General features: G+C 44.9%; 1 protein-coding gene across 1 annotated transcript; it reads left to right on the forward strand.

The window, feature by feature from the left end:
• The first annotated feature begins 263 nt into the window (after nucleotides 1-263).
• Nans (N-acetylneuraminate synthase) lies at nucleotides 264-19236 on the forward strand. Its single transcript, XM_026415357.2, has 6 exons — nucleotides 264-496; nucleotides 4241-4456; nucleotides 13369-13468; nucleotides 14967-15121; nucleotides 17053-17319; nucleotides 19003-19236. Exons 1-6 carry the CDS (start codon nucleotides 365-367, stop codon nucleotides 19210-19212), a joined length of 1080 nt encoding a protein of 359 aa, XP_026271142.1. The 5' UTR covers nucleotides 264-364; the 3' UTR covers nucleotides 19213-19236.
• The last annotated feature ends 4978 nt before the right edge of the window (nucleotides 19237-24214 follow it).

A 24214-nucleotide genomic window follows, 5' to 3' on the forward strand; every position in this document is an offset into this window, starting at 1 on the left:
GCCTTTAGGAGCTAGACACAGACTAAGCTCTGCCGAGGCGGCCGTCAGCCTCCTTCAAAGCTTTGCAAGGACTCCGGGACAGTCACAGCCCGCACTTCCAGGCAAGAAACCAGCCACACTCCAGGATCTGGAGGAGCAGGGCTTACCTGCCCCGCCCCACCGCTTTCCCGCTGGAGACCCCGCCCCCGGATCCGATTGGCCGCCGGGAGCGAGGCTGGGCCCAGGGATTGGCTGCGCGGCGGCCGCGGGCTGACGTGGAGTGGCCGGCGTGCGGGCCCGCTGGGCTGCGTACTTCAGTGACTGGGGCAGCGGCTGTCGGGCCCACTCAGGCAGAGAGAGGGGTGCGGGAGCGCGAGCTGCCACGATGCCGCTGGAGCTGGAGCTGTGTCCCGGGCGCTGGGTGGGCGGGCAGCACCCGTGCTTCATCATCGCCGAGATCGGCCAGAACCACCAAGGCGACCTGGAAGTGGCCAAGCGCATGATCCGCACAGCCAAGGTGAGGGGCGCGGCCACCGGACCCCGGGACACCTTCCTACTTCGTCCCCTGCATCCTCCTTCTCGCCTTTGCCTTTTTCTAAGTCTTTCCAACCTCTCTTCCTCACTCTTCCACCTCCTCCTGATTTGTCTGCACTTCAGCAGTTGCCTCCTAACCCCACCTCTTACCTTCCCCTCTGGTGCTGGAATAATCTCCCCCCAATACGGATTTGATCAGGTCTCAACCCTGTCTGACCCGTCAGTGGCTCCCTACGTAGCCTTCAAGATCTTAATGACCTGGCCCCGCTTCCTGCCTGTCTATTTCTTCTGACATCCTCCTGCTATATTGACTTACTTCCAGGTAATTCCCATACCTGGGAGTTACTGTGGTCTCTCTCCCCTGCCACTCCCAGTGTTTGGAATGCGAAATGGTTAAAAACCGGGGCTCTGAGTTCATATTCTTCCAGTCTCTAAACTTCTCTGAGCCTCTGTTTCCTTGCTTGAAAACCCAGCTTGATAAATAATAGTACTTCATAGAGTTGTTAAGAGGATGAAATAAGGTAACTCATGTAAACTTTTGGCATTGGTACTTGGCACATAAGACTATAAATGACAGCTATTAGTGATATGATGTTTGTGAATATTCCTGTTTTCTTAGTAAATTTCCACTTACATTCAAGATTACTTGGATGATTTCTCCTGGTCTTCTCCCACCACCTCCTGCCCCCGCCCCAGTCCTGGGTATTGCATTGCTGTTGTCATTTACCATTTAAGCCTCTTTCTCTGTTACACCATGAAACCTCCTCCAGGAGATAGACTGTCATGTTTTTCATCTTGTTTAATTCCCGTAACAACCTCAGGCATGAGAAGCTGTTGATTTTATTTTACTTATTTATTTATGTGGAGCTGGGGATCTGGGAATGAACCCAGGGCCTCTCACATGCTAGGCAAGAGCTCTGCCACTAAACTACACCCCCAATCCTTGTCATTTTCATTTTAAAGTCTCAAGAAGATAATGACTTGCCTAAGGACACACAACTAGCAAAAGGAAAAAACAAAAACAACAACTAATTGCTTTTAGCCTCTGGGCTCCAAACTTTTGTAGTACTCTAAAGTTATTTTGTAGGGGAAATTACTGCTTTTAATTAGGGGAGCGGTCTATTTTTCTAAGGTGTGACCTCTTTACATGCTGAAGTTGTAAATATACTGAGAGATAAGGAAACCATGGAAACAAAGTTAGTTTTTCTTCATACTTTCTCAACTAATTTTATAAGACAGTTCTCCAGGGGGAAGAGGATGATGGGCCTGAGGCTGTATTATAGTTTCGAGACCCCTGGAATCAGTACACCATTTATTGGATCAGTAATCTTGGGCAGGTGACTTTTTTTCTCTAGATCCCAGTTTTTCTTGGTTCACAGTATGTACAGGTACTTTGTTTAAAAATGAAAGAAGGGTGGGGCTCAGTGGCTTACCTCTATAATCCTATTTTAAACCTAGTGGCTTGGGAGACTGAGGCAGGAGGATCCGGAGTTCAAAGCCACCCTCTTCAGAAACTTGGAGGCACTAAGCAACTCAGTGAGATCCTGTCTCTAAATAAAGTACAAATAGGGCTGGGGATGTGACTCTGGTTAAGTTCCCTGGGTTCAATCCCCAGTACCATAAATAAATTAATAAAGCACTGGAATTTCTTAAAATTCTTATTATTTATTCTGACTTTGCTGCCATTTGTAGATGGACTTACATTTGCAAGCCTATCTAGAGTATAGTTATGTACAGCTGGCTTGCAAATTTTTTTTTCTTTTTCTTTGCCCCACATCCCCAGGGCTGGAGATCAGACTCTGGGCCTTGTGCATGTTAGGTAGGTGCTCTTCTACTGAGCTACAACCCTAAATCTGTTTGCAATACTGAAGGTAGAGTTTTTTTCAGTTAGTTTTATTTTATTATAATTACATTAATGAAATGTATTATGATGTATAATACATAACGCATAAATTATTACAATTAGAAATTTACCTGTAACTTTCAGATTATGGTGCAAATGAAATATTACACCCTTTGCTCATGGTGGACTTCTAATACTTTTGTTTTTTGCAGTGCTAGGGATTGAACCCAGGGTCTTGCGCTTGTTTGCTGTACCACTGAGCCGCATACTCCTTGGTTTTGCCATGGGAGAAGCAGTAAACTCTTGAACAAAGAAACTCTTAGAGCTGGAGATATAACTCAGTAGAGTCCTTGCCTTATATGCAAAAGGCCCTGGGTTCAATCCCCAGCACCACACACACACACACACACACACACACACACACACCAATCTAGACAATGAGAAGTCCCTTGCCCAAGGCCAATTGCAGTTCTAACATTCTTTTAACTTCTTTCCAGCATCAAATCCTGACTGTGCCATCTTGTGATTTTAATTTTTTTCTAGGAGTGGGAGTCCACTGATGTTTCTGGTGGACCCAAGAGGGTTTCAACAGCCTGAATGCCTCTGTGTCTATAGAGATGGAAGCAGGCTGAGACTTTAGAGGGTTTTTCCTAATATTTCTGTTGAGTTGTTTTTGAAACAATCTTGGGAGATGGGAGGCAGATTTGTAATCCAACTTAGTTTTTAAAGTCAGATGTTCCATTTTGGTTTTTGGTGGTAATGGGGATTGAACCCAGGGCTGTGTGCATACAAGGCAAGCACTCTACCACTGAGCTACATCCCTAGCACTTTTTTTTTTTTTTTTTAGAAGAGTTCTCACTAAATTGTCCAAACTGGCCTCAACCATGGAATCCTTCTGTCTTCAGCTTCCCAAGTAGCTGGCATTAACTAGACATAGGGGTACATACCTGCAATCCCAGCGATTTGGGAAGCTGAGACAGGAGAATTGCAAGTTTGTGACCAGCTTCAGCAACTCAGCTGCCCTAAGCAGCAGAGTAAGAACCTTTCTTAAAAAAAAAAAAAAAAAAAAAAAAAAAAAAGACTGGGATGTGGCTTAGTGGTAAAGCCTCTGGGTTTAGTCCCCAGTCCCCAAACCAACCAATCACCAAGTAGTGGCATTACAGGTGTGCACCACTGCATGCAACTCCCATTTTTATAGTATCACTTCTACTCAGTAGAAATCACCTAAGCTAAGCATTTCTCAGATTTGTTTGTGTGATTTTTGCTGTAGAACCTATTGTTCAAACAAAAAGTTGTATAGAAAAGCACGAGTACAAAACAGCTAAAAGTAGAATAGTTATTGTTCAAGTCAGAGAATGGAGCACGGGGCCCTGTCCCTTTGTTTCCCTACTCTGTAAGGAGCTCCTCAGCACAGTGCTAGCTCAGCTTGGCCTTGGTGTAGAGAGAGAAACTGAGTCCAGAGATGGAAAATAACCTTATCTAAGGGTTAGGGTCAGAGTTAAGCCAGAATTTGACTTTCTTTCCTAAATCTTGGCCCAGTGCTCATTTTACTATCTTCTGAGTTATAGCTCTTGCATTCAGCACTTTTAATATTACAAAGCAAAACACTGTTAAAAAAAGCCTTGAAGTTTTCCACACCTTAAGAGGGAAATATAGGGGGAAGACAGAATCTTCCATCCACAAATAATTTTTTTCATCCTTCCAGACTCTTCTTGCTTCTCCTGTCCCCCACCCCCACCCCATTCCTTTTTTGGAGTCTCCTAATGTCTCTGTCAGTCCTCGGGGTCTTTAAAGGTAATGATGTCATAGCAGTTGCCCCAACATTTCTGCTCTCAGTGAGAATGCACATCAGGTCACAGACAGGTGTCCTTATGTGTGTTGTAGGAGTGTGGAGCCGATTGTGCCAAGTTCCAGAAGAGTGAGCTGGAATTCAAGTTTAATCGGAAAGCCCTGGAAAGGCCATATACCTCAAAGCATTCCTGGGGGAAGACATATGGGGAGCACAAACGCCATTTGGAATTCAGTCATGACCAATACCGGGAGCTGCAACGATACGCCGAGGAGATTGGCATCTTCTTCACTGCGTCTGGCATGGATGAGGTGAGGTCTCTGCTGTCATGTGCCATGTTAGCAGACCCAGGGGATAACAGGCAATGTGGTATCTTTTGGCTTAGAGCCAGCTCTAGCCACCTTTCTGTGCCCAACTAAGTGGGAAGCCATCAGGTACCAAGGCCTAGTGAAGTTGGTGAGAAGGGTACTGCAATTTTAAAAACAAGTTGTCTCTGGAAGAGGGGACAGCCACACTGCACCTCCAGGGTCCCTCAAGTTCATGGTATACCCAAGCTGTGCTAGGTTCTCCCGTGGAAAGTGGCCTAGATTAGGAGCCAGGATATGTTGCTGGAGTGTGACTGACTTCAGTAAGGTGGCATTGGCATCATTCAGAAGGGAGTGGTCATGGGTAGGTGCTGGCTTTCCCATGCTGACATCCTGGAAGGATCCATCTGGTGCCAGTTTTTGGGTCCTATCTGCACCATGACATAAAAATGTTCTTAGGTTTTGTCTTGGTGGTGGTGATAAATCCTATAATCTTCCAAGTGTGTTTTGAAAGAACAGTATTTAACCATGGGCAAAATGTTGTGATTTGTTTGTTGAAACAGTCCTGTTTTTTTAGAGGATACCACAGAGAATCTCAAACTCTTCCAGGCTGTACACACATCAGAAGGATTAACACAGTTATGTCCTTGAACCTAGGGGTGCTTTTCTACTGAGCTATACTCCTGGTCCTTTTTATTTTTTGAGATGGGTCTTACTAATTTGCCTGTACTGGCCTCAAACTTGCAATCCTCCTGCCTCAGCCTTCGAAGTTGCTGATATCACAGGCTTTTGCCACTACACCTGGCATTCATAGGTTTCATCTAATACCCATTTCCAGGTCTGAGGATGTAGCCTAATGGTAGAGCACTTACCTAGCATGCACAGGCCCTGGTTTTGATTCCCAGTACCACTAATAATTAAGTAAAGTATACTTGGTAGTTTACAGAGCATTTTCACCTACAGTAATATATCTTATCCCTACAGTGCCCCATTTTACAGATGAATAAAGGAAGGGTCAAAGGAGCCAGGAAGTTTGTTCAGTGTCAGATGCTGGGAAATGCGTCTTGAAGGCAGCAGATCTGATGCCTAGAGCAGGCTTCTCACCTGCCCTTGGCATCAGTCTGGGCTCCCAGAATATTAGACTGAGGCAGTAAATGTCTGAAAGATCAGCACAGTCTTGGGCCTCCCCTGCTCTTCTTCACCCTTGATATTGGCCAAAATCTGATGTTTACTAGACTCTGGGCCTAGGAGCTGCCTTGGGAGGAAGGGGACAGATTCCCCGCCCCCCCCCGCCAGGAATACCTACCCAGAAATGTTGCTTAGGTATTGCTGATCTTCAGTTCATTCCTGCCCTGCTAACTGAGGCTGAGGCCTCACTCTGCCTCCATTTCCACATCTGAGAACTAGGCTTCCTCAAGTTCATTTTGAACTGGTGACACATCAGCCTCCATTTTAGAAAGGAATAAGTCATATAAACATTGGAACAGAACCAAACCAGTTTGGCATTTCAGGGACATCATTGTGTTAATCCTTCTGAGTGTGCACAGCCTGAGAGAGCTTCTGAAATTCTCTGTGGTATCCTTCAAAAAATTGGATTGTTTTCAAAAGACAAATCAACATTTTGCCTGCGGTTAAATATTGTTCTTTCAAAACCCTGTTCACTTGGAGGATTGCAGGGTGCAACCATTACTGCATCCAATTTAAAAATCACTCCCAAGCTGGACATGGTGGAGCACGCCTGTAATCTTAGCAGCTCGGGAGGCTGAGACAGGAGGATCGCGAGTTAAAAGACAGCCTCAGCAAAAGAGAGGTGCTAAGCAACTCAGTGAGACCCTGTCTCTAAATAAAATACAAAATAGCACTGGGGATGTGCCTCTGTGGTCTACTACCTCTGAGTTCAATCCCTGGTACCTCCCCATACAAAAAAATCACCCCTAAAAGAAAAACTAACCATTAGTAGCACCCCCACCCCCAGGGAGAACCCCAATTCTCCCTGCCTTGGGCAACCACTGATCTACCTGTGTCTCTGTAAACTTGCCTCTGCTGGACATTGCATATAACTAGATCATACAATCTGTGAGTCAGATTCCTCTCATGTAACTGTTTCCAAGGTTCATCTGTGTTGCAACATGTATTGATACTGCTTCACTCCTTTTTATGGCTGAATAGTAGCCAGTGTTAATGGATATTCCATATTTCATTTACTCATTTATCAGTTGATGTACTCTTGGGCTGCTGGGAATAACGCTGCTGTCAACATTCATGTATAAATTTTGTAGGGACATGTATTCATTTCTCTTGGGCTTATGTCTGGGAGTGGAATTTCTGGGTCATGTGTTGACTTTATGTTTAATTTTTTTTTGAGGAACTGGCAAAAGTGGCTATATCCTTTTATATTTCCACCAGCTGTGTCTGAGCATTCCAATTTTTCTACATCCTCACCAATTTATTTCTGTCTTTTTAAAAATATATATACATTTTTTAGTTGTTGATGGACCTTTATTTTATACATTTATTTATATGCAGTGCTGAGAATCAAACCCATTGCCTCACATATGAGGAAAGCACTCTACCACTGAGCCACAACCCCAGCCCTCTATCTCTCTTGATTCAAACCATCCTATTGGGTGTGAAGTCCTATCCTGTTGTGGTTTTGGTTTGCATTTCCCTGAGCTAATGATGAACATCTTGTGTATATTGGTTGTACATGTACATTCTTTTTTGGAGAAAATCCTAAATGCAAATTCTAAGATAATAAGTATTATAATTTTTCCCATTCTATAGATTTTTTCACTTACTTGATGGTATCCTTCAAAGATCAAACAGAATGGCCATTTTTTTCTTTTATCCTCATCTAATCTTTTAAAATTTTTTAAAATTTTAAAATCTAATCTTTTAAAATTTGATTTAAAATTTTTTCAGTTCCCACCACCTCCAGTGCTGGGGATTGAAACCAAGGTTCTATGCATGCTAGGCAAGTGCTTTACCATTGAGCTACATCCCCAGCCCTTGAATTTCTGTTTTAAATCACATTGAATTATGACTGTACAGACATCAGTATAGCTAAATAACAAAGGATAATTACACCAGATGGTGGTAAGGTTGCAGAGAAAGTGGATCCCTCATTGCTGGAGGGGAGGTATATAGAATTGTCTAATCACTCTAAAAAACAATATGGTAATTTCTTTTAAAAACAGCTTTATTGAGAGATAATTCACGTATTGTACAATCAAGCCACTTAACAGTGATAGTTTCTTTTAAAACCAGACATGAGCTTATTATGGGCTGCCAGTTGTCATTTGATATTATCCCTAAAGGAATAAGGACTAGGGTATGGTCAAGGGCAAAGTGCTTGTCTAGCATACTCAGGGCTCTGGGTTCAATCCTCAGTGCCACAAAAAAATGTCAACAAAAATCTATACATGAGTGTCCATAGAACCTTTATTCATAGTAGCTGAAAACTAGTATAACCCAAGTGTTCTTTAGCAGGTGAATGGTTAAATTTTGCTACATCCATACCACAGAATATTAATAGCAATGACAAGGAATAAACTGTTTGCACACAACAGCTGTGATGCATATCAAGAATATTAGCGCTAAGACAGGTGTGATGTCACACACCTATAAGCCCAGTGATGCAGGAGGATCACAAGTTGGAAGCCAGCCTCAGCAATTTAGCAAGGCCTTAAGCAGCTTAGTAGACCCTATCTCAAAATAAAAAATAAAAAGCATTAATGATATAGCTCAGTGGTAAGGTGTCATTGGATATAATCACTGTGTCAAAAAAAATATATATATATATTAATGCTGAGCATAAAAGCCAGTCTCAACTGGGCACAATGGCACACACCTGTAATCCCAGCTACTTGGGAAGCTGACAAAGGAGGATTTGAAAGTTCAAGGCCAACCTGGTCAACATAGCAAGACCGCATCTTAAAAAAAAAAAAAATCCAATGTCAGAAGTTTGCAACTTAAAATTTAAATTTTTTCTCAGTTTTATTTATTTTTTATTTTTTTTGTGGTGCTGGGGATTGAATCCATGGCCTTGTGCATGCGAGGCAAGCACTCTACCAACTCAGCCCCTCAGTTTTAATTTTTAATTCAGTAAACAAATAGATAAAAACGAAAAATCAGTAAGTTTTTTTTTCTTTTATCAGTAAGTTTTAAGAATGTAAAAATCAAAACGTTTGGGGCCCGTGCTGAGTAGTGAACACCCTGTTGTGTGCTGGATGCCTCTGCTGTTTGGTGCATGTCCTCCCTGAATGGCACACTCCCTGGCCACGTGGTGCATACTCTTGCTGTGAGGTACAATACCCAGTGGCATAGTATATTTCTACCATATGGTGTGCACCTCTGCCCTGTGGCCCATACCCTGGCTGTGTGGTCCTGTGGCTAAGAAAATGGACCTTGGGGTCAGATTTTGAGTTTGAATATGACTGTCTATTACTACTGATGTGTCCACATGGAAGTTATTTTACCTCTTTGTGCCTCCTTTCTTCAGCTATAAAGTGGGGTTAGTAGCAGAAGCCATCTGGTCCTTGTGAGGATTAAATGTGATCACTGACATAAAGCATAGTCAGTGCTCAGCAAATGTTAGGCTAAGATCTGGGACATGGGGGTACTTGCCCTGCCTGGACCTTCGTTTCCTTTTCTGTGTGTGAACAAGCTGTTTTCCAAGAGCTTTCCTGCCCTAAGGTCCTGAGTCAGCAAAAAACCACAGAAGATGGTACCAAGTAACTTACATGTAGGATGAGGACTCCCAGGCCATGCTTCCAGGCCCTGAGCTGCTGGGTCTGCCTGCAGGAGGAGGGCACCTCCTTTCATCTGTGACTGCTGAGGAAAAGGCACTCTTTAGGTCATCTCTTCCAGGTGACTTTGGTTGAGGACCAGAAGCAGTTCGGAGACAGAGAGGAGTCTGGGTGTTTGGTAGCAGGGGCTGGCTGCCTCCACCTGAATCCCTTTCTTCGTTTCTTTTCCCTTCACACCCCAGCTGCCCTTCTGGTTGGTGTCCTGGACACTGGCCCGCGGCACCCTACTCTGAACTCAGGTCCTGGTACTGATGCTGCCTGTGTGGCTTGGGCTTCTCACAGAACCTCTTGTAGCTACAGTAGCCCTAGGGATCAAAAAGGTGCCCCCCCCACAACGGGGAGGCTTCAGTAAGATAAGCCTGTGGGGGCAAGGACAGTACCATGTCAGTGTCTTCCTATCAGTGATAACTGTCCTGTCCCCTGGAGCCCTTGGAATTTTCCTGTTTCAACCTGTTTGGGCAGGGAGGTGCCTCTGTCCTCAGAATGCTGATTGTTCCCAACGGGTCTCCTAGCTAACCCAGGGACATGGGGAAAATGCATTCCTAAAAGCCTTTACAAAAGAGTTAATCAACTTTGCTTTGCTGTACTAATATTTCCTGTCCGGCCAGCTGTTGGAGTGGGTTGTGTTGATTCCTTCTTCTGTGTTTACCCAGTAAGTGGCTCCCGGTATTGAACCACCCTGACTTCCTTGTAGATAGTACATTTATTGAGTGCTGGTTTTCTCCACCCTACATGCTATTCTAGGGTGTTCTCTTTGTGCTAAAGGAAAGGTTAAGGTGTGTCAGAGTTTTATTAAGGCCAGAAAGCTATCAGGCCCTTCTTGGCTGAAGGTACACTGAGACCTGTGCAGCTCAGCGGAAATAAGCAGCGTCTTTAGCCTGAACAGATAGTTCTACCAAGGAAGCAGATGGAAGCTGTGTCCTTAGAGGGGCCCTGCAGGGCACGCCCTCCTCACACAAGATGACCATTCTGGCAGAGCTGCCCTTCCCTCCTACACCTGCATCTGCAGTGCCCTTTCCTTCTACTTCCCTGCCACCGCCAGCAGATGGCACTGGGCACTCTGAAGTTAAGGGCAAGCCCAGCTTTTATGGCTGCGTGCTTCCCCTCATCCTGTGGCACCCCTGATTTCCCCATCTCCTCACCACAGGCCTTTCCCCCCCTCTCCTACAGAATTCAGAAATGGGGCAATAAGAGGGCTTTAGAACCCTTTTATTGTGACCCCCCCCCCCCCGGCCACCTTAGACCAGTGGTTGCCTAGTTTCTCAATACACAGCACAAAAGGAGGTTCCATGGGCATGTTGTCAATTCTCATTAATTAGTTGAATTAGAGATAAAAAGTATTCCTAGCTAAATAGGTTTGGCAAACAGTAGGCTTAAAATGAAAACAAGTCCATCTACTGGGACCGCTAAGGAATATGATTTTGGCGTTTTCCTCAAACCAGTCTGTTGGGACCTTTTCTGTGCATTGAACCCACATGGGTGCTGGAGGAGGGTCTGATGGGCTGAGTTCCCTTCAGACAGACCCCAGAAGATAGAAGGGAGGGAGAAGTCATGAGGCTGCCTGGATTCATTGTGCCCTAGATGGAAATGAGATCTGACAACAGGGGACAGGATAGGGGAAGCCAAGGGCTGTGAAGAGGAGACCACCAGGCTCTGATGCACCCTGAGGGACCCTGGGTGAAGGCTAGGATCTTCCAGATGGTGAGTTGGCAGCCTTTACAGGGTAAGAAGCTGAGGCAGCAGTTTTCTAACTGGCCACTAGGTGGCGACAGATCCCAAAGGAGGGCAGCAAAATGGTGCACACCCTTTCCCTCTCAGCAGTAATTGTCCCTTTTCATCATTTAATTAGAGAATTCCATGCAGATTTCACAGCCCCTATAGGTGAGCCATGATTTTTTATGCACATGGCCTCCCTATCCCTGCTTACTCTGCCCCTTTCCTGTGCTGGCTCATTCATTTAGGTGTTCATGCCCTGGAGGGCCACTTTTCCACCAAAGGAGCATTATCTAAAAGAAAACTTAGTATAAGGGTTTCCCTCTTTACATAGAAAATACCCTCTTCAGCTGCCAGATACAGTCAGAAGATTGGGAAAATTAGACTTTGTTTAATCAATATATTAAAAATGAACCAGTTATGGTGGTACACTCCTGTAATCCCAGCAATTCAGGAGGCTGAGACAGGAGGATCTCAAGTTCAAGGCCAGCCTTGGCAGCTTAGCAAGACCCTGTCTCAAAACAAAAATAAATAAATAAATAAATAAAAGGACTTGGGGTGTAGCTCAGTGGGAAAGCACCCACAAGTTCAATCCCCAGTACCATAAAAACAAAAAGCAGTTTTCAGTCCCATTTTAGGGTTGGTTAAAAGTGTGACACATACATAGGAGAGGAATATGGCAGGGAGAAGAGAAAAAAACTAAAGCAAAGGGAAGAACAGCAAGAAGTGCATTTTAAGTGGTTCAGACACTTGGGGTGACATTCTGGTCATACTGCACAGTGTCTCTTGGACCAAGAGGGTTATAGAATGCATTTGAACTGGCTTGGTAACCACTCTTCCTGGTTCTGAAGCACCATTATTTATTTATTTACTTTATACCTTTATTTTATTTACTTATTTTTATGTGGTGCTGAGGATCAAACCCAGGGCCTCACACATGCTAGGCAAGCGCTTTACCACTGAGCCACAACCCCAGCCCCACCATATTTATTTATTTGCTTGCAGTACTGGTACTCTCATCCCCTGCCCTTTTCATTTTGTGACAGGACCTCATTACGTTGCTGAGGCTGGCCTCCAGCTTGCAACCCTCCTGCCTCAGCTTCCTGAGTTGCTGGGTTTATAGGCAGTACCACCATGCCTGGCCCGCCCACTTATATGTTAATAGAAGATGTACAGAGGAGCACAGTTTTCTCTGAACACAGCTACAGTATTTGTAGTAGCTCTGGGCCTACTAGGAAGACAGGTGAAGTTCTAGCCACAGTGGGTTAAATAGCTACTTGAGGAATGACCTTCTCATGGCGTTTCTTACCATCTCCTACCCTCTGGGCTTATGCTTAGTAGTCTGGCTCCTTGCTACTTAGCGTGTGATTCATGGGCAGCAGCATTAGCATTACTCAGGAACTTACAGAAATTCAGACTTTCAGGCCCCACACCCTAGACAAGCAGAATTTGTATTTCATATTAGCAAGATCCCTGGAAGATTTGTATGCACATATTAAAGTGTAAGATGCACTGGACTGGCTCATCAAATCCTAACTTACTTCTTAATTTCAGTCAGTATTTTTAGGATAGAACTTCTACATTTGGAACCATGTATATTATATGCAGCTTTTGGTATGCCAAATATACCTTAATGGAAGTAGTTTTTTGGGTTCTTGTTATTTAACAGCAATCTGAGGTTTTATTCTTATAATTATGATTTGCTGATCACTCTAGCCGTTTTTATTTTATTTTGTTTTTTGGTGGTGCTGGGGTTGGAACCCAGGGCCTTGTACATGCCAGGCATGTGCTCACCACTGAGCTACATCCCAGGCCCCAATATGCTCAGTGTTCCTGATGAATCCCAGCTAAGGATGTTGAGGACCCTAAATAGGTAACTTAAAACATGGATGTTGTGTTCAGAAGAACATGACTGAGGCTTGCTTTTCTGTGGACAGCATGGTTGAAGTCTGAAGGGGCTTGGATCTGATGGTTCCAGCAGATATGAATCACTGTGTCAGGGCTGGGCCCAAAGTGCTCCATTTTCCCTTTTTTGACAACGATTGAAAAGGCCTCCTTTCCCGGCTGCTTGGTCTTGAGTGAACAGAAAGCCTTTGAGGGCCATTCACTTTCTCACTGTCAAGTTTACTGGGTCAAGGTCAGTTCCTGACCCTTCACATTTATTCCCTGGCCTGGGGAAGGAAGGGTCTGGCTGGGGATGATCATTTTGTCGGGAGAAGTGGGTGGGTAGATAGGACTGAATGTTCAAATTTGAATGAGGTGACTGCAAACAGATCTCTCCCACTTTCAAGTTGTTGAGTCCCCGTCAGGTAAGAGGAGGGGCTTTCCTGTTGCTGCCTCAAGAATAGGACTGTTCTAGAACAGTAGTGAAAAAGAGCTTCTTTTTCATTTTTGTAGATGGCAGTTGAGTTTCTGCATGAACTGAATGTTCCATTTTTCAAAGTTGGATCTGGGGACACTAACAATTTTCCTTATCTGGAAAAGACAGCCAAAAAAGGTGAGTTTCATTGTTTGTCACAAAACCTGAGGGAGTCCAACCTTCAACGTGGCAGCCCACGTTGAAGTAGGTCTCATGAAGATAAACTTCAGAAACTTCCTCAGTCAGTGTGTGTTTACTTTTTAATGTGCTAACTTGCAAGAAGGTAAGGATATGACAATTTTCTAAGAAATTTTTTTGATTAAAAAATTTTTTTAAACCTAATCTAGAAGTTGAGAATAGAATGGTGGTTGCCAGAGGCTGGGGAGGGTAAGGGGGAGGCAGGAGACAGGTTGGTCAATGCATTCTAAATTATGTTAGATAAGAGAAATTAGTTGTCATGTTTATTGCATAGTAGGGTGACTATAGATAACCATAATGTACTATTTATTATTTAAAAAAAACTAGGAGAAAGCATTTTGAATGTTGTTGTGACAAAGAAATGATGTTTGAGGAGATATACTTTCCTGATTTGAACATTGCACAATGTATATATATTGTGTATGTATAAATATCACCTGGTACCCCATAAATATGTACATTTAAAATTTTTTTTAGATGTTGACGAACCTATATTTTTTCATTGATTTATATGTGGTGCTGAGATTCGAACCCAGTGCCTCACACATGAAAGGCAAGCACTCTACCACTGAGCCACAACCCCAGCCCAATATGTACATTTAAAAAAAATTTATAGATTGACATAATACCTTTATTTTATTTATATGTGGTGCTGAAAATCAAACCTAGTGCCTCACACATGCTAGGCTCTGCAACTGAGCCTCAACCCTAGCCTTACAATTTTTAATCAGTTAAAAAAATGTTTTAAATTATAGGAAATGAAGGGTATAACAGTATGTGAAAAATTTAGGGGAAACTGATTTGAGAAACATTCTGTAAGCTTATTCTATGTCTATACGTGATGATTTATAAAAAGATTTAACAACATGACTGATCTCATTTGACTTCATAATAACCCTGGGATGGAAGCAGGTCAGAATACTCTGCTGTTTTTTACTGATTTCATAGACAAGATATCTAAAACTCAAGGACAGAGTTCTGCCCAGGCACAACTAGAGGTAGAAGCTCTGGTTCTCACACTCAGCTATGCTCTTGAATTGAGGGGGAGAGGGGTCAATGGTCACCCTACCATCCTATAGGTTGAACGTCTCTGATCCAAAAAGGTTGGGGCCAGAAGTCTTGCAGATTTTAGGAGCATTTCAGATTTCAGCTTTTCAGATTACCATACTATGTGACCTTTTCATCAGCTGAGATCCTCATCTTCCCCCAGGCCTGTGAAGTTCCTCTCTCCTCTTAATTTAGTTCACTTTGCTAAAGGATAGTGCTGGGACAGAGGGGAGTCTACATTTCCCATGGTCAAGGGCAGGAGCCCATCACACTCAACTCAATCCTGCACAGTGGCTAGAAATGCTGTTGGTTTGGTTGAATGGTGAGCACAGTGGTTGGGATGTGTTTGTGGGAGAGTCTGAACCCTTAAAGAAAGTCTTGGGCTCCTCAGGTCGTCCGATGGTGATCTCCAGCGGGATGCAGTCAATGGACACCATGAAGCAGGTCTACCAGATCGTGAAGCCCCTCAACCCCAACTTCTGTTTCCTCCAGTGCACCAGCGCCTACCCGCTCCAGCCTGAGGACGCCAACCTGCGCGTCATCACGGTGAGCAGAGGGAATGTGGCTGTGGCGTGATGGCTTTTTACTGTGTGGAACGTAGGGAAGATAGAGCCTTTTATATAAGCAGAATTCTAACCAACCGTGGCATGCTCTGTAGTTTAAACATCTCTGACAGTCTTGCTGTTGCAGAATCAGCTTAGAACCAAGTAGTTGAGAAAGCTCATGTGTTCTAGAGAGGCTGGCAATAAATTTCTTAATTTCTCTCATCATAAAATTTAAAGTAGAGTCCTTGTAATTGGCTTTGCTCATATTTTCTTCATATATTGGCCATTATAGGTTCTTCTTCTGTGAATTACTGGCTTATATCCTTTATGAGTCTTCAAAGTTCATGCATATTGTAGCACATCAAAATTTTGCATTTTAAGGCTGAATATGATTCTAGTGGTTACCCACTCATCCTTCAATGGCCATAGGGTCATTCCCACTCTTGGCTACAGTGGAAACAGTGTGTGGTAGACACAGTGTGCAGGTATCTGTCTTTTCACAGGAGACCTTGAAACCCTGGGCTTTGCTGCTGTGCTATTTGCTGCTCTTGTTATTTTCTAATTCTGAGCATCCCCGATGCTCAAACTTGTGATAGTGACCATTTTAAGGGGATTTTCTCCCAAGATTTTATCTACTCCAACTTAATTGTTTTATAGATGACAAAGTCCAGTCTTAGGGCCAAGGTGGAACCAGAGCTTGGGCTGAGTCCTAATCCTTGGTCTCTTATTGTCTCAGGGATACTCAGCCTGAACCATACTGTATAGCCTCTTAATTAGCTGAGGTGCTCATCTTCCCCAGAGGACTGTGAAATCAGTTTTCTATTAGCAACTGAAATTTAACTAATTAGAAATGGATATGTATGTGTGTGTGTGTGACATTAGATATATAGGTATATAGTGACATTAGATATATAGGTATTCCATGACCTGCATTCCATTGCACAAAGCCTGGTCTTATTTATTTTTATATGGTGCTATCCTAATCTTTTATGAAACCCTGCCTGAGTCTTTCTACTGTACTTAAGCTTTCTGGTCACCCTCACTGACAAGAATTACTCATCCTAGAATGTCTTGTTGTCTTTAGTGAATTATAGATATCTGATTCATTATTTAGCATTTTTACCAACGTGCTGTATATATATATTATTGATGATGATATTTGTGCATATAGCACATTTGATTTCTGCAGGGTAGGTTAATTAAATATGACAGATGAGTTCTGAATGAGCATAGGCATTCGGTTTTAGTCATGTATTATTCCTTGTGGTTTTTGCAGGACGGAACTGTCTTAAAATGCATTTCTTGGCATTGTTGTAGTACTGGGGATTGAGCCCAGAGTCTTGCACATGGTAGACAAGGCTCTACCACTGAGCTCCCAGCCCCATTTTCCAATTTTGTTTTGAGTCAGGGTCTTGCTAAGTTGCTTGGGCTGGGTTCAGACTTGTGATCCTCCTGCTTCAGTTTCCAAATGTAATCAGTGTGTTGCTAGGTAATGACCACAGAGATTCATATGTTTGGCAAGGGCTGTACCACAAAATGCACTCCTTTTTAATACCTCTTTTAGTTGTAGATGGACACAATGCCTTTATTTATTTATTAATTTTTATATGGTGCTGAGGATCGAACCCAGTGCCTCACACATGCTAGGCAAGCGCTCTACCACTGAGCTACAGCCCTAGTCCCCAAAATGCATTCTTAATGATAAGAATAATGCTTTGGGGCATTTTCAATGTGTTTCCTGCCTTCAGAGCAACCCCTGACATGTACTATCATTATTTCCAGGAAAGAGGTTGAGAGCATCTCCTAGTATCTCCCCCATGGCTTAGCAGCTAGTAAGTGGCTAACCTGGGTCTTATCCCAGATCTGTCTGACTCCAGGGACTATGCACAAAGCACCACAGTGGGTGACCTTTTTTCTTTTTCTATTTTAAAGGAATATCAGAAGCTCTTTCCTGATATCCCCATCGGATATTCTGGACATGAAACAGGCATAGCAATATCTGTGGCCGCAGTGGCTCTGGGGGCCAAGGTGTTGGAACGTCATATAACTCTTGACAAGACCTGGAAGGGGAGTGACCACTCAGCCTCACTGGAGCCTGGAGAACTGGCTGAGCTGGTGCGATCCGTGCGCCTTGTGGAGAGGGCACTGGGCTCCCCGACCAAGCAGCTGTTGCCCTGTGAGATGGCCTGCAATGAGAAGGTGGGTGCTGCCCAGCTCTGCTTGGCTCTGCCATTCTGTGGGGGACCTTGTACACGTGCCTGGGAGGTGAGGTCACTACCAGCCCTAGCTGACCAGACCAATAGGATCATAAAGGAATGCCGCCCCAACCCCTCTTGACCTCCTTCAGGCTCATATGAGCAACAAGGGAAATGTGCTACACAGTGGGAAACTCTGGCCATTTCTCTGGTCAGATCACATTAGAGTCTTCCACTGAAAGTCCCTAAAGCCTGTGGCTCTGGTACTGCAGGACTCCAGGAGATGGGCCAAGTCTGGGTCCTGTGGAAGAGGAAAGCCTGTGGCATTTCTAAGCATGGGAGGCAGGGGTGAATGCACGGTGGTAGATGGTGCAGGTATCCCTTAGCAGTGTTGGCCTTGATGGGATGGTGAAGCTGAGCACACTTCCTGGCACAAGGACCCTCTCTGGGCTTCTTAGAAGCTATGGCCTGGACCTTCCTGCCTCAGGGTAGAGCCAGGCTTCTCAGAGCTGCCAGGCATGCATAGTGAAGGTTGTCACATTTTATTCTAGCAGGGCCTACCTGCTGCTGCCCCCAAACTAAAGGTGTACATATACTGGGAAATGAATGATAAAAGGAAGCAAACTAACCTATAGAGGAAGAGGGGAGATAAACCCACCAGAAATCAGAATGGGAATGGAGCAGCTGAGCACATGATTGGGCTCCTGAGCAAACAGTGAAACAGTGAGGTGCATAGCTTGGTAATCATCGGTTGACAGATATGTTTTCCTGGCATTAAATTCCAAGCAGAATTGATGTCTTGGGGCCTTTCCTGGAGTAACGTTTTGAAGCATTTATGGAGAGCAGAAATGCTGGTCATGGGCTCCAGGCAGCCTTCATTCCTCCCACCTGCCTGTCCTGTGCTCCTTCCTACGGAGCCCCTTTCCTGTCATTCAGATGACAGTCACCCTCCCTGACTTGTGAGCCCCTCACCCCCTCCCCCATAGTCCTATTTTATCAAAGTGGCAGTTGGGTGTGTGTCCCTGAGTCAGCAGTGTCCTCCAGGTTCTCATGCTGGCTGGCTGCATCCTTGCTCAAGTCAGCTGTCCCGGGACCCTTAGACTCTCCATGTTTACAGTGAGATGTTGAACTGGGTAAGAACAAGAGTGGCTAGTTTTCACGTATTGAGAGCATTCTGCATCCCAGGCACACCACACATTATCACTGATCTTGACAGTCATCTCACAAGGTGCAGGCACTGATGAATCCCAGTTATTAGGCAGGGGCCAAGGCAGAAGGATGGCAAGTTCAAGGCCAGCCTTGGCAATTTAGTGAGAACTTGTCTCAAAATAAAAGTTAAAATGAGTCTAGCCTGAGTTCCATCCCCAGTACAGCAAACAACAAACAAACAAATAAAAGATACAGATGCCATTTTTCCCCATTTTTCAGCAAAACTAGAATGTCTTCTCCCCAGCTGATGGGCATTAGATCTGGCTCTATCCATAGCTTCATCCTCTCCTTGCACTAGACTGTAAGGGCCTCCTCTGAGTCTGTGAAGCCACTCCACAGTGGCGAGGAGCTGAGTGGGCACTGTGGGGACAACAGTCCTTGCTCCCAAGGTGCCTGTGGAGACTGATCAGGACCTTGGGTGTGATGCAGTGTAGGAGCTCCTTTGGTGAATCTGACACTGAGTTCATGTTCTCCACAGCTGGGCAAGTCAGTGGTGGCCAAAGTGAAAATTCCAGAAGGCACCATTCTCACCCTGGACATGCTTACTGTGAAGGTCAGTGAGCCCAAAGGGTATCTGCCTGAAGACATCTTCAATCTGGTGGGCAAGAAGGTTCTGGTCACTATTGAAGAAGATGATACCATCTTAGAAGAATTGGTAGAAAATCATGGCAAAAAAATCAAGTCTTAAAATAAAGTGCCATTCTCTGAAGTCTTAACTGCCTCTTATACTGTGCAGGGTGTTGGGTGAGGTGGGGCAGGAGTGCTGGTTTCCCCCCACTCCCCTTACACAGGTGCCATTTCTGGGCCAAGCCCAGGTCTGGCCTGTTAAAAAGATAAAAAGAGCAAATGAGGCAGTCTCTGCTTCAAGCTGGCTGTCTCAGAGGGACCAAGACAAGTACATGTCCTGCAGTTTCTGTGGCCACTCAGAGGGTGAGTGTTGCTGTGTTATCCCTTCCTTTGAGCCTTTGTTCTCATTCTTCGGAGCAAACCCGAGTGGCCTGAGATCTCACTTCCTACCAGACCCTCCTGCTGTCTCTGCTGTCTTTTTCCCTTATCCTCTCCTTGCCCTTGGGGGTCCAGTCAGCGTTATGTGGTGGTCACTTGGCCTCAGAGAAGGGATTGGTCAGAAGATCTTGTGGGCAGAGGAAAGCACTCCCATCTCTGAGCAAATAAGACAGAAGTGCAGCTGGAGTCACTCTGCTTCTGCTGGCAGGTGTGGTCTGCGTAAGCTACAGGCCTCTGCAGCCAAGAAAGCCCGTTTCTTCTCAGCTGCCATTGAGTGACGTGTTGCAGCTCAGCTCCTAATGGTGGACTGTACCCTCCAGTGTCACAGTAGACCCCAACAACTCACTGCCAATTTCTTCTTTTGGGGTTATTTTATTTATTTTGGTACCAGGGATTGAACCCAGGGGTGTCTAACCATGGAGCCACATCCCCAGCTCTTTTCTATTTTTTTAATTTAAATATAGGTTCTCACTAAGTTGCTGAGGCTGGCTTTGAACTTGGGATCCTCCTGCTTAGCCTCCTGAGTCACTGGGATTATAGGCATGTGCCACCACACCCGGCTTCTTTCTGGATTCTTGTCTAGTGAATGAAATGCACCCACAAGGATAAGTGGGTGTAAGAGTAGGATTCATTCGAGTATAAATAGAAACAACTCCTAGAAGATGAGGGGACCCAGTAGAGAGGGGTTGCCGCTTGAGTGTGCTGTCTAGGAGTCTATTCAGTACATAGGTCAATGCTGGTCCAAATTTATGCAAATCAGGGTTTGAAAAGTTCAATGCTATTGGTTAGTCGTGCAATCTCCTTTAGGGTCTGTTTTCCTGCCACTCTAAGGTTGAGGTTAGCACATAGTGGATACTGCTAACTGGATCAGGGGTTGGGGTTGCAGTGCTGTGTAGACAGGCCTTGGCACCAAGCCTGGGTCCATCAGCACCTCTAGGGTACAACAGGTCATTGCACCTGGCTCCCTTGTGTGTCAGGCCTGTGCTTGCATGTCAGGCTCTGTGCCATCTGTGACCCATGCTTGCTTCCTGTTCCATCGCTGTGCTGCCACTTCTCAGTGGGGATTAGTGGGCCAGCTGTGTGGCTTGGAGGCTGTGGAGCCAAATCAGAAGTAGCGCTCATTCCTTCTTTCAGCAAATCCCCAGGGCTTGCTCTCTGTTGGGCTCTGCTAAGTATGGGGACACAAGAGTGAGCAGCCGCAGTCCTTTCTTATAGAACTGCCCCTCAGATAGGCAGGTGCAAGAGCCAAAGCACAGTGAGTAAACCAGAGGGCACAAGTGCAAAGGGAAGAAAACAGATCTGTGTGCAGGGATGGGCAGCAGGGGGCTCAGAACTTGTGACTTTTAAATCTGGGGTGATGCTGAGATCAGCCCTTCCACATTCAACAAAATAATTTTATGTCACATAAATCATAAAACCAGGTATCATATTCTCATTGTTTTACTTCCTTGAAGTAGCACAGCATGAACATTTTACAGCGATTCAATGTCATATTTTTCTTTGTTCTTTTGAGCCAATACTGACATTAATCCTTTTCAAATATCTTTTCAAATTTGTGATCTTTGTTCATATTTATTTGACCTTATTTACTATATAACTCCTCTTATTTCAAAGTGTATTTGAATCTCTTTTCAAATACATATAATTATCCTTTTGAAGTTTCTTTACTTGTGAGTCTGGGGCCTCCTCCTGTGGGTCCCAAAACAACGTTTGGAGGGGGCTGGGCCTATGGTGGGGTGAGGTCAGTCCTGGGTTGAAGTGAAACTGCAAATTGATTTGCTAAGAACTGAAGTGTGACAGTATCAGTTTCTGGTTAGTGTTTCTGCAGAGGTTGAGTAAACAGTTTCTGCTGGGTGCAGTGGCAGCTACTGCAGAGGTTGAGGTAGGAGCAGCCTTGGCACTTTAGTGAGACCCTGTCTCAAAATAAAAAGGTGTGGGGATGCAGTACAGTGGTAGAGTGCCCTTGGTTCAGTCCCAAGTACTGAACATATATATATATATACACACACACACATACATACACACAACTAGTTTATGATTTGATGGCCTTTTTTCCCCCACAGCAGAGACATAATATGGTAGAAAAGAGGTGTTCCAGGGCCTGGATCTGGAAGGAAAGGAGAGAAAGGCCTGGGCTGCAGCTGAGAATTTGGGAAGCTGTTTCTGACAAGGAGCAGTGGGTCACCTCTAGGCTCTGACAGCCTGGACTGGCAGAAAGATCCAGGTGGTTCTGTTACCCCAAACTAGATTCTCCAAAGGGGAGGAATTGATGGCAACTGAGAAGAGCTTCTAAGGTCACAAAGACTCAATTCCCTGCCTTCTGAGGGCTGTATCATGTGTTGGAGAGAATGGAGAAGGGCCTCTGTCGAGACTATGCTTCCCATCATAGCATGCAGAGAAAATGACAGCATGTGTGGATACATGCAGGTTAGTATGAGGTTGCCAGCAACCAGTAACAGCTGCTTAAAAGGTACTTCATGCTTTACCAGGATATCTGAGGGCTGAAGGATTAACATCTGGGCACACCTCTAGCCAGTTCCAATTGGGAAGCTCAGGTCTAGAAGATATCCCTGAGCACTTACCAGCGGAATGTGCAGACCCACAAGCAGCATGTAGTCCTGAGAGTTCCCCACCCCTTAATAGACAGTGCCCTATGTGTAAGAATTGCTAAAATGTAGACAAGAGTCATGAGAGCTGAGACAGGAGCATGGTGGGAGAGGGGCACTGGTTGGGAAGCCTCCCAAAAGAGGTGGCGCTGTAGTTCAGGCTTGCAAGCTGTGTAGTGACTGGGGGAGGACCCATGTGCACAGGCTTTGGAAAATGCCCATAGTGTGCCCGAGGAATGCATTAGCAGGAGTGGCATATGGGAGAGAAGGACAGGCTTAAAGGTCTGCCCTGCTGGGCAGGTCATGGCAGACTCAGACCTGGGCCCCTGCTCTCATGCTCACTCCCCTTCTTATACAGCATTCTCATCAGGACACAGGGTGCCTTGGCATACCAGGCCTGGGCTCTGCAGTGCCACCTCTGTGTGCCCTCTGCTAGGCTGCACCCCCACCAGCTGATGTCACTGACAAAGTGGAATCATAGAAGAGATACCATAGGAAAAGAGGGTCCCTGAAATCTCCCAAAAACTGTTAAGTGACCACAAATGGCTCCCGTGTTGCTAAAGGATGGTCACAAAGACATCAAAACCTGCATAATATTATCTGGGAGTTGGGGTTTGTTTCCATGGAAGCAAGAACTTAGTGAGTTAACTTCAGGAGGGGTAGGCTCCCCATCACTGGAGATGTTCAATCAAGGACCAGCTGATGACCACAAGTAGGTTGTGAAGGGGACAGGAAGTGAGCCAGGGCCTTTCCAGGCCTGGATGCTACATATTTGATTGAAGCAACATGAGGTCCCAATGAAGAACACAGTTGCAAGTGACAAAATTCAGATTTTATTAAACAAAACCACTGTAACTCAGTGGTTAAACACTCGCCTAGCATGTGTCAGGTCCTGGGTTTGATCCTCAGGGCCAAGAAAAAAATATACATTGCCGCAGGCCAGCTGCAGCAAAATAGCCGGGGGGTGACGAATAACTTCTGTAGATTGATGCAGCAGGAATAGGAGCCATTTATTGTAGGGCAACAGAGCTATTTATACATTTTGCACAGCTTATCTTAATTAGCATAAACTAGATACATCAATCAACCAATAAGGAATCTCCACACTTAATGGCTCACTTTTGTTACTTCTCAAACCACTCCCTCTGACATTTTGCCAGGCACCATCCAGACTTGTTTACGAACTCTAACATTTCCCTGGCAAAATACCAGGTGTTATTTTTGACTTATTTACAGACCTTAACAATACATTATTTAAACCACATTAGAAAATTGCTGTCATTTAAAAATATCCACTGGGCTGGGGTGTAGCTCAGCAGTAGAGTGCTTGCCTGGCATTTGTGAGAGGATCTGGATTGGATCTTCAGAACCACAGGGGAATAAACTGTAAGCAATTTGCTACATCAATAAGGAAATTTCTACAAATTTAATTCTGGAAGAGATTAAGGTACATGATCACCCTTATGGATGTGGACCCCAAGGAAAGCTTCATTCCTGTGCTGAGTATCCAGGAGGCTCCCGCTGCTGCCACATAGTGGCTGGGCCTGATGTGTCTCAGCACTGCAGCAGGGGCACAATAAATTCCCAGGGGAAGTGCTAATAAATCCTAGCATGATGTAGCACTGCACAATTTTTAAGGCATTTTCATAACCTTGACTCGTTGGTAGTTCGGGACATTATCCCCTTTTACAGAAAGGGCTATGGGAAGTAAAATGGTCCAAGATCACGTGGTTGATTATGGGCTGCCGCTGCAGTTTTCTCATAGTATGGGCCTTGGCTCACAGCTGTTCTCCTGCTTTATAGTTCATCTCTATCTCTGCTACCTAAATCCCAAGCTCTCAAAACAAGTCCCCTCGAGGTTGAAAGCCTCATCTCAACCCAAGGAATGCAATCCAAAGGCAGATTCAGGTCCCACATAGAACCAGGTGAGAGCAAAGCATCACAGTCATTAGCTCAACAACAGAGGGGCTGGAGTGACCAGCTACATCCACCCTGAACAGTACGTCCTGATGGACAGGAGCCCAGACCCCCATACTCCAACACTAGTTCTGTGACCTTGAGCAACTAACTCATTCTATT

The sequence above is a fragment of the Urocitellus parryii genome, chromosome 4, assembly GCF_045843805.1.
Source record: "Urocitellus parryii isolate mUroPar1 chromosome 4, mUroPar1.hap1, whole genome shotgun sequence".
Lineage (NCBI taxonomy): Eukaryota > Metazoa > Chordata > Mammalia > Rodentia > Sciuridae > Urocitellus > Urocitellus parryii.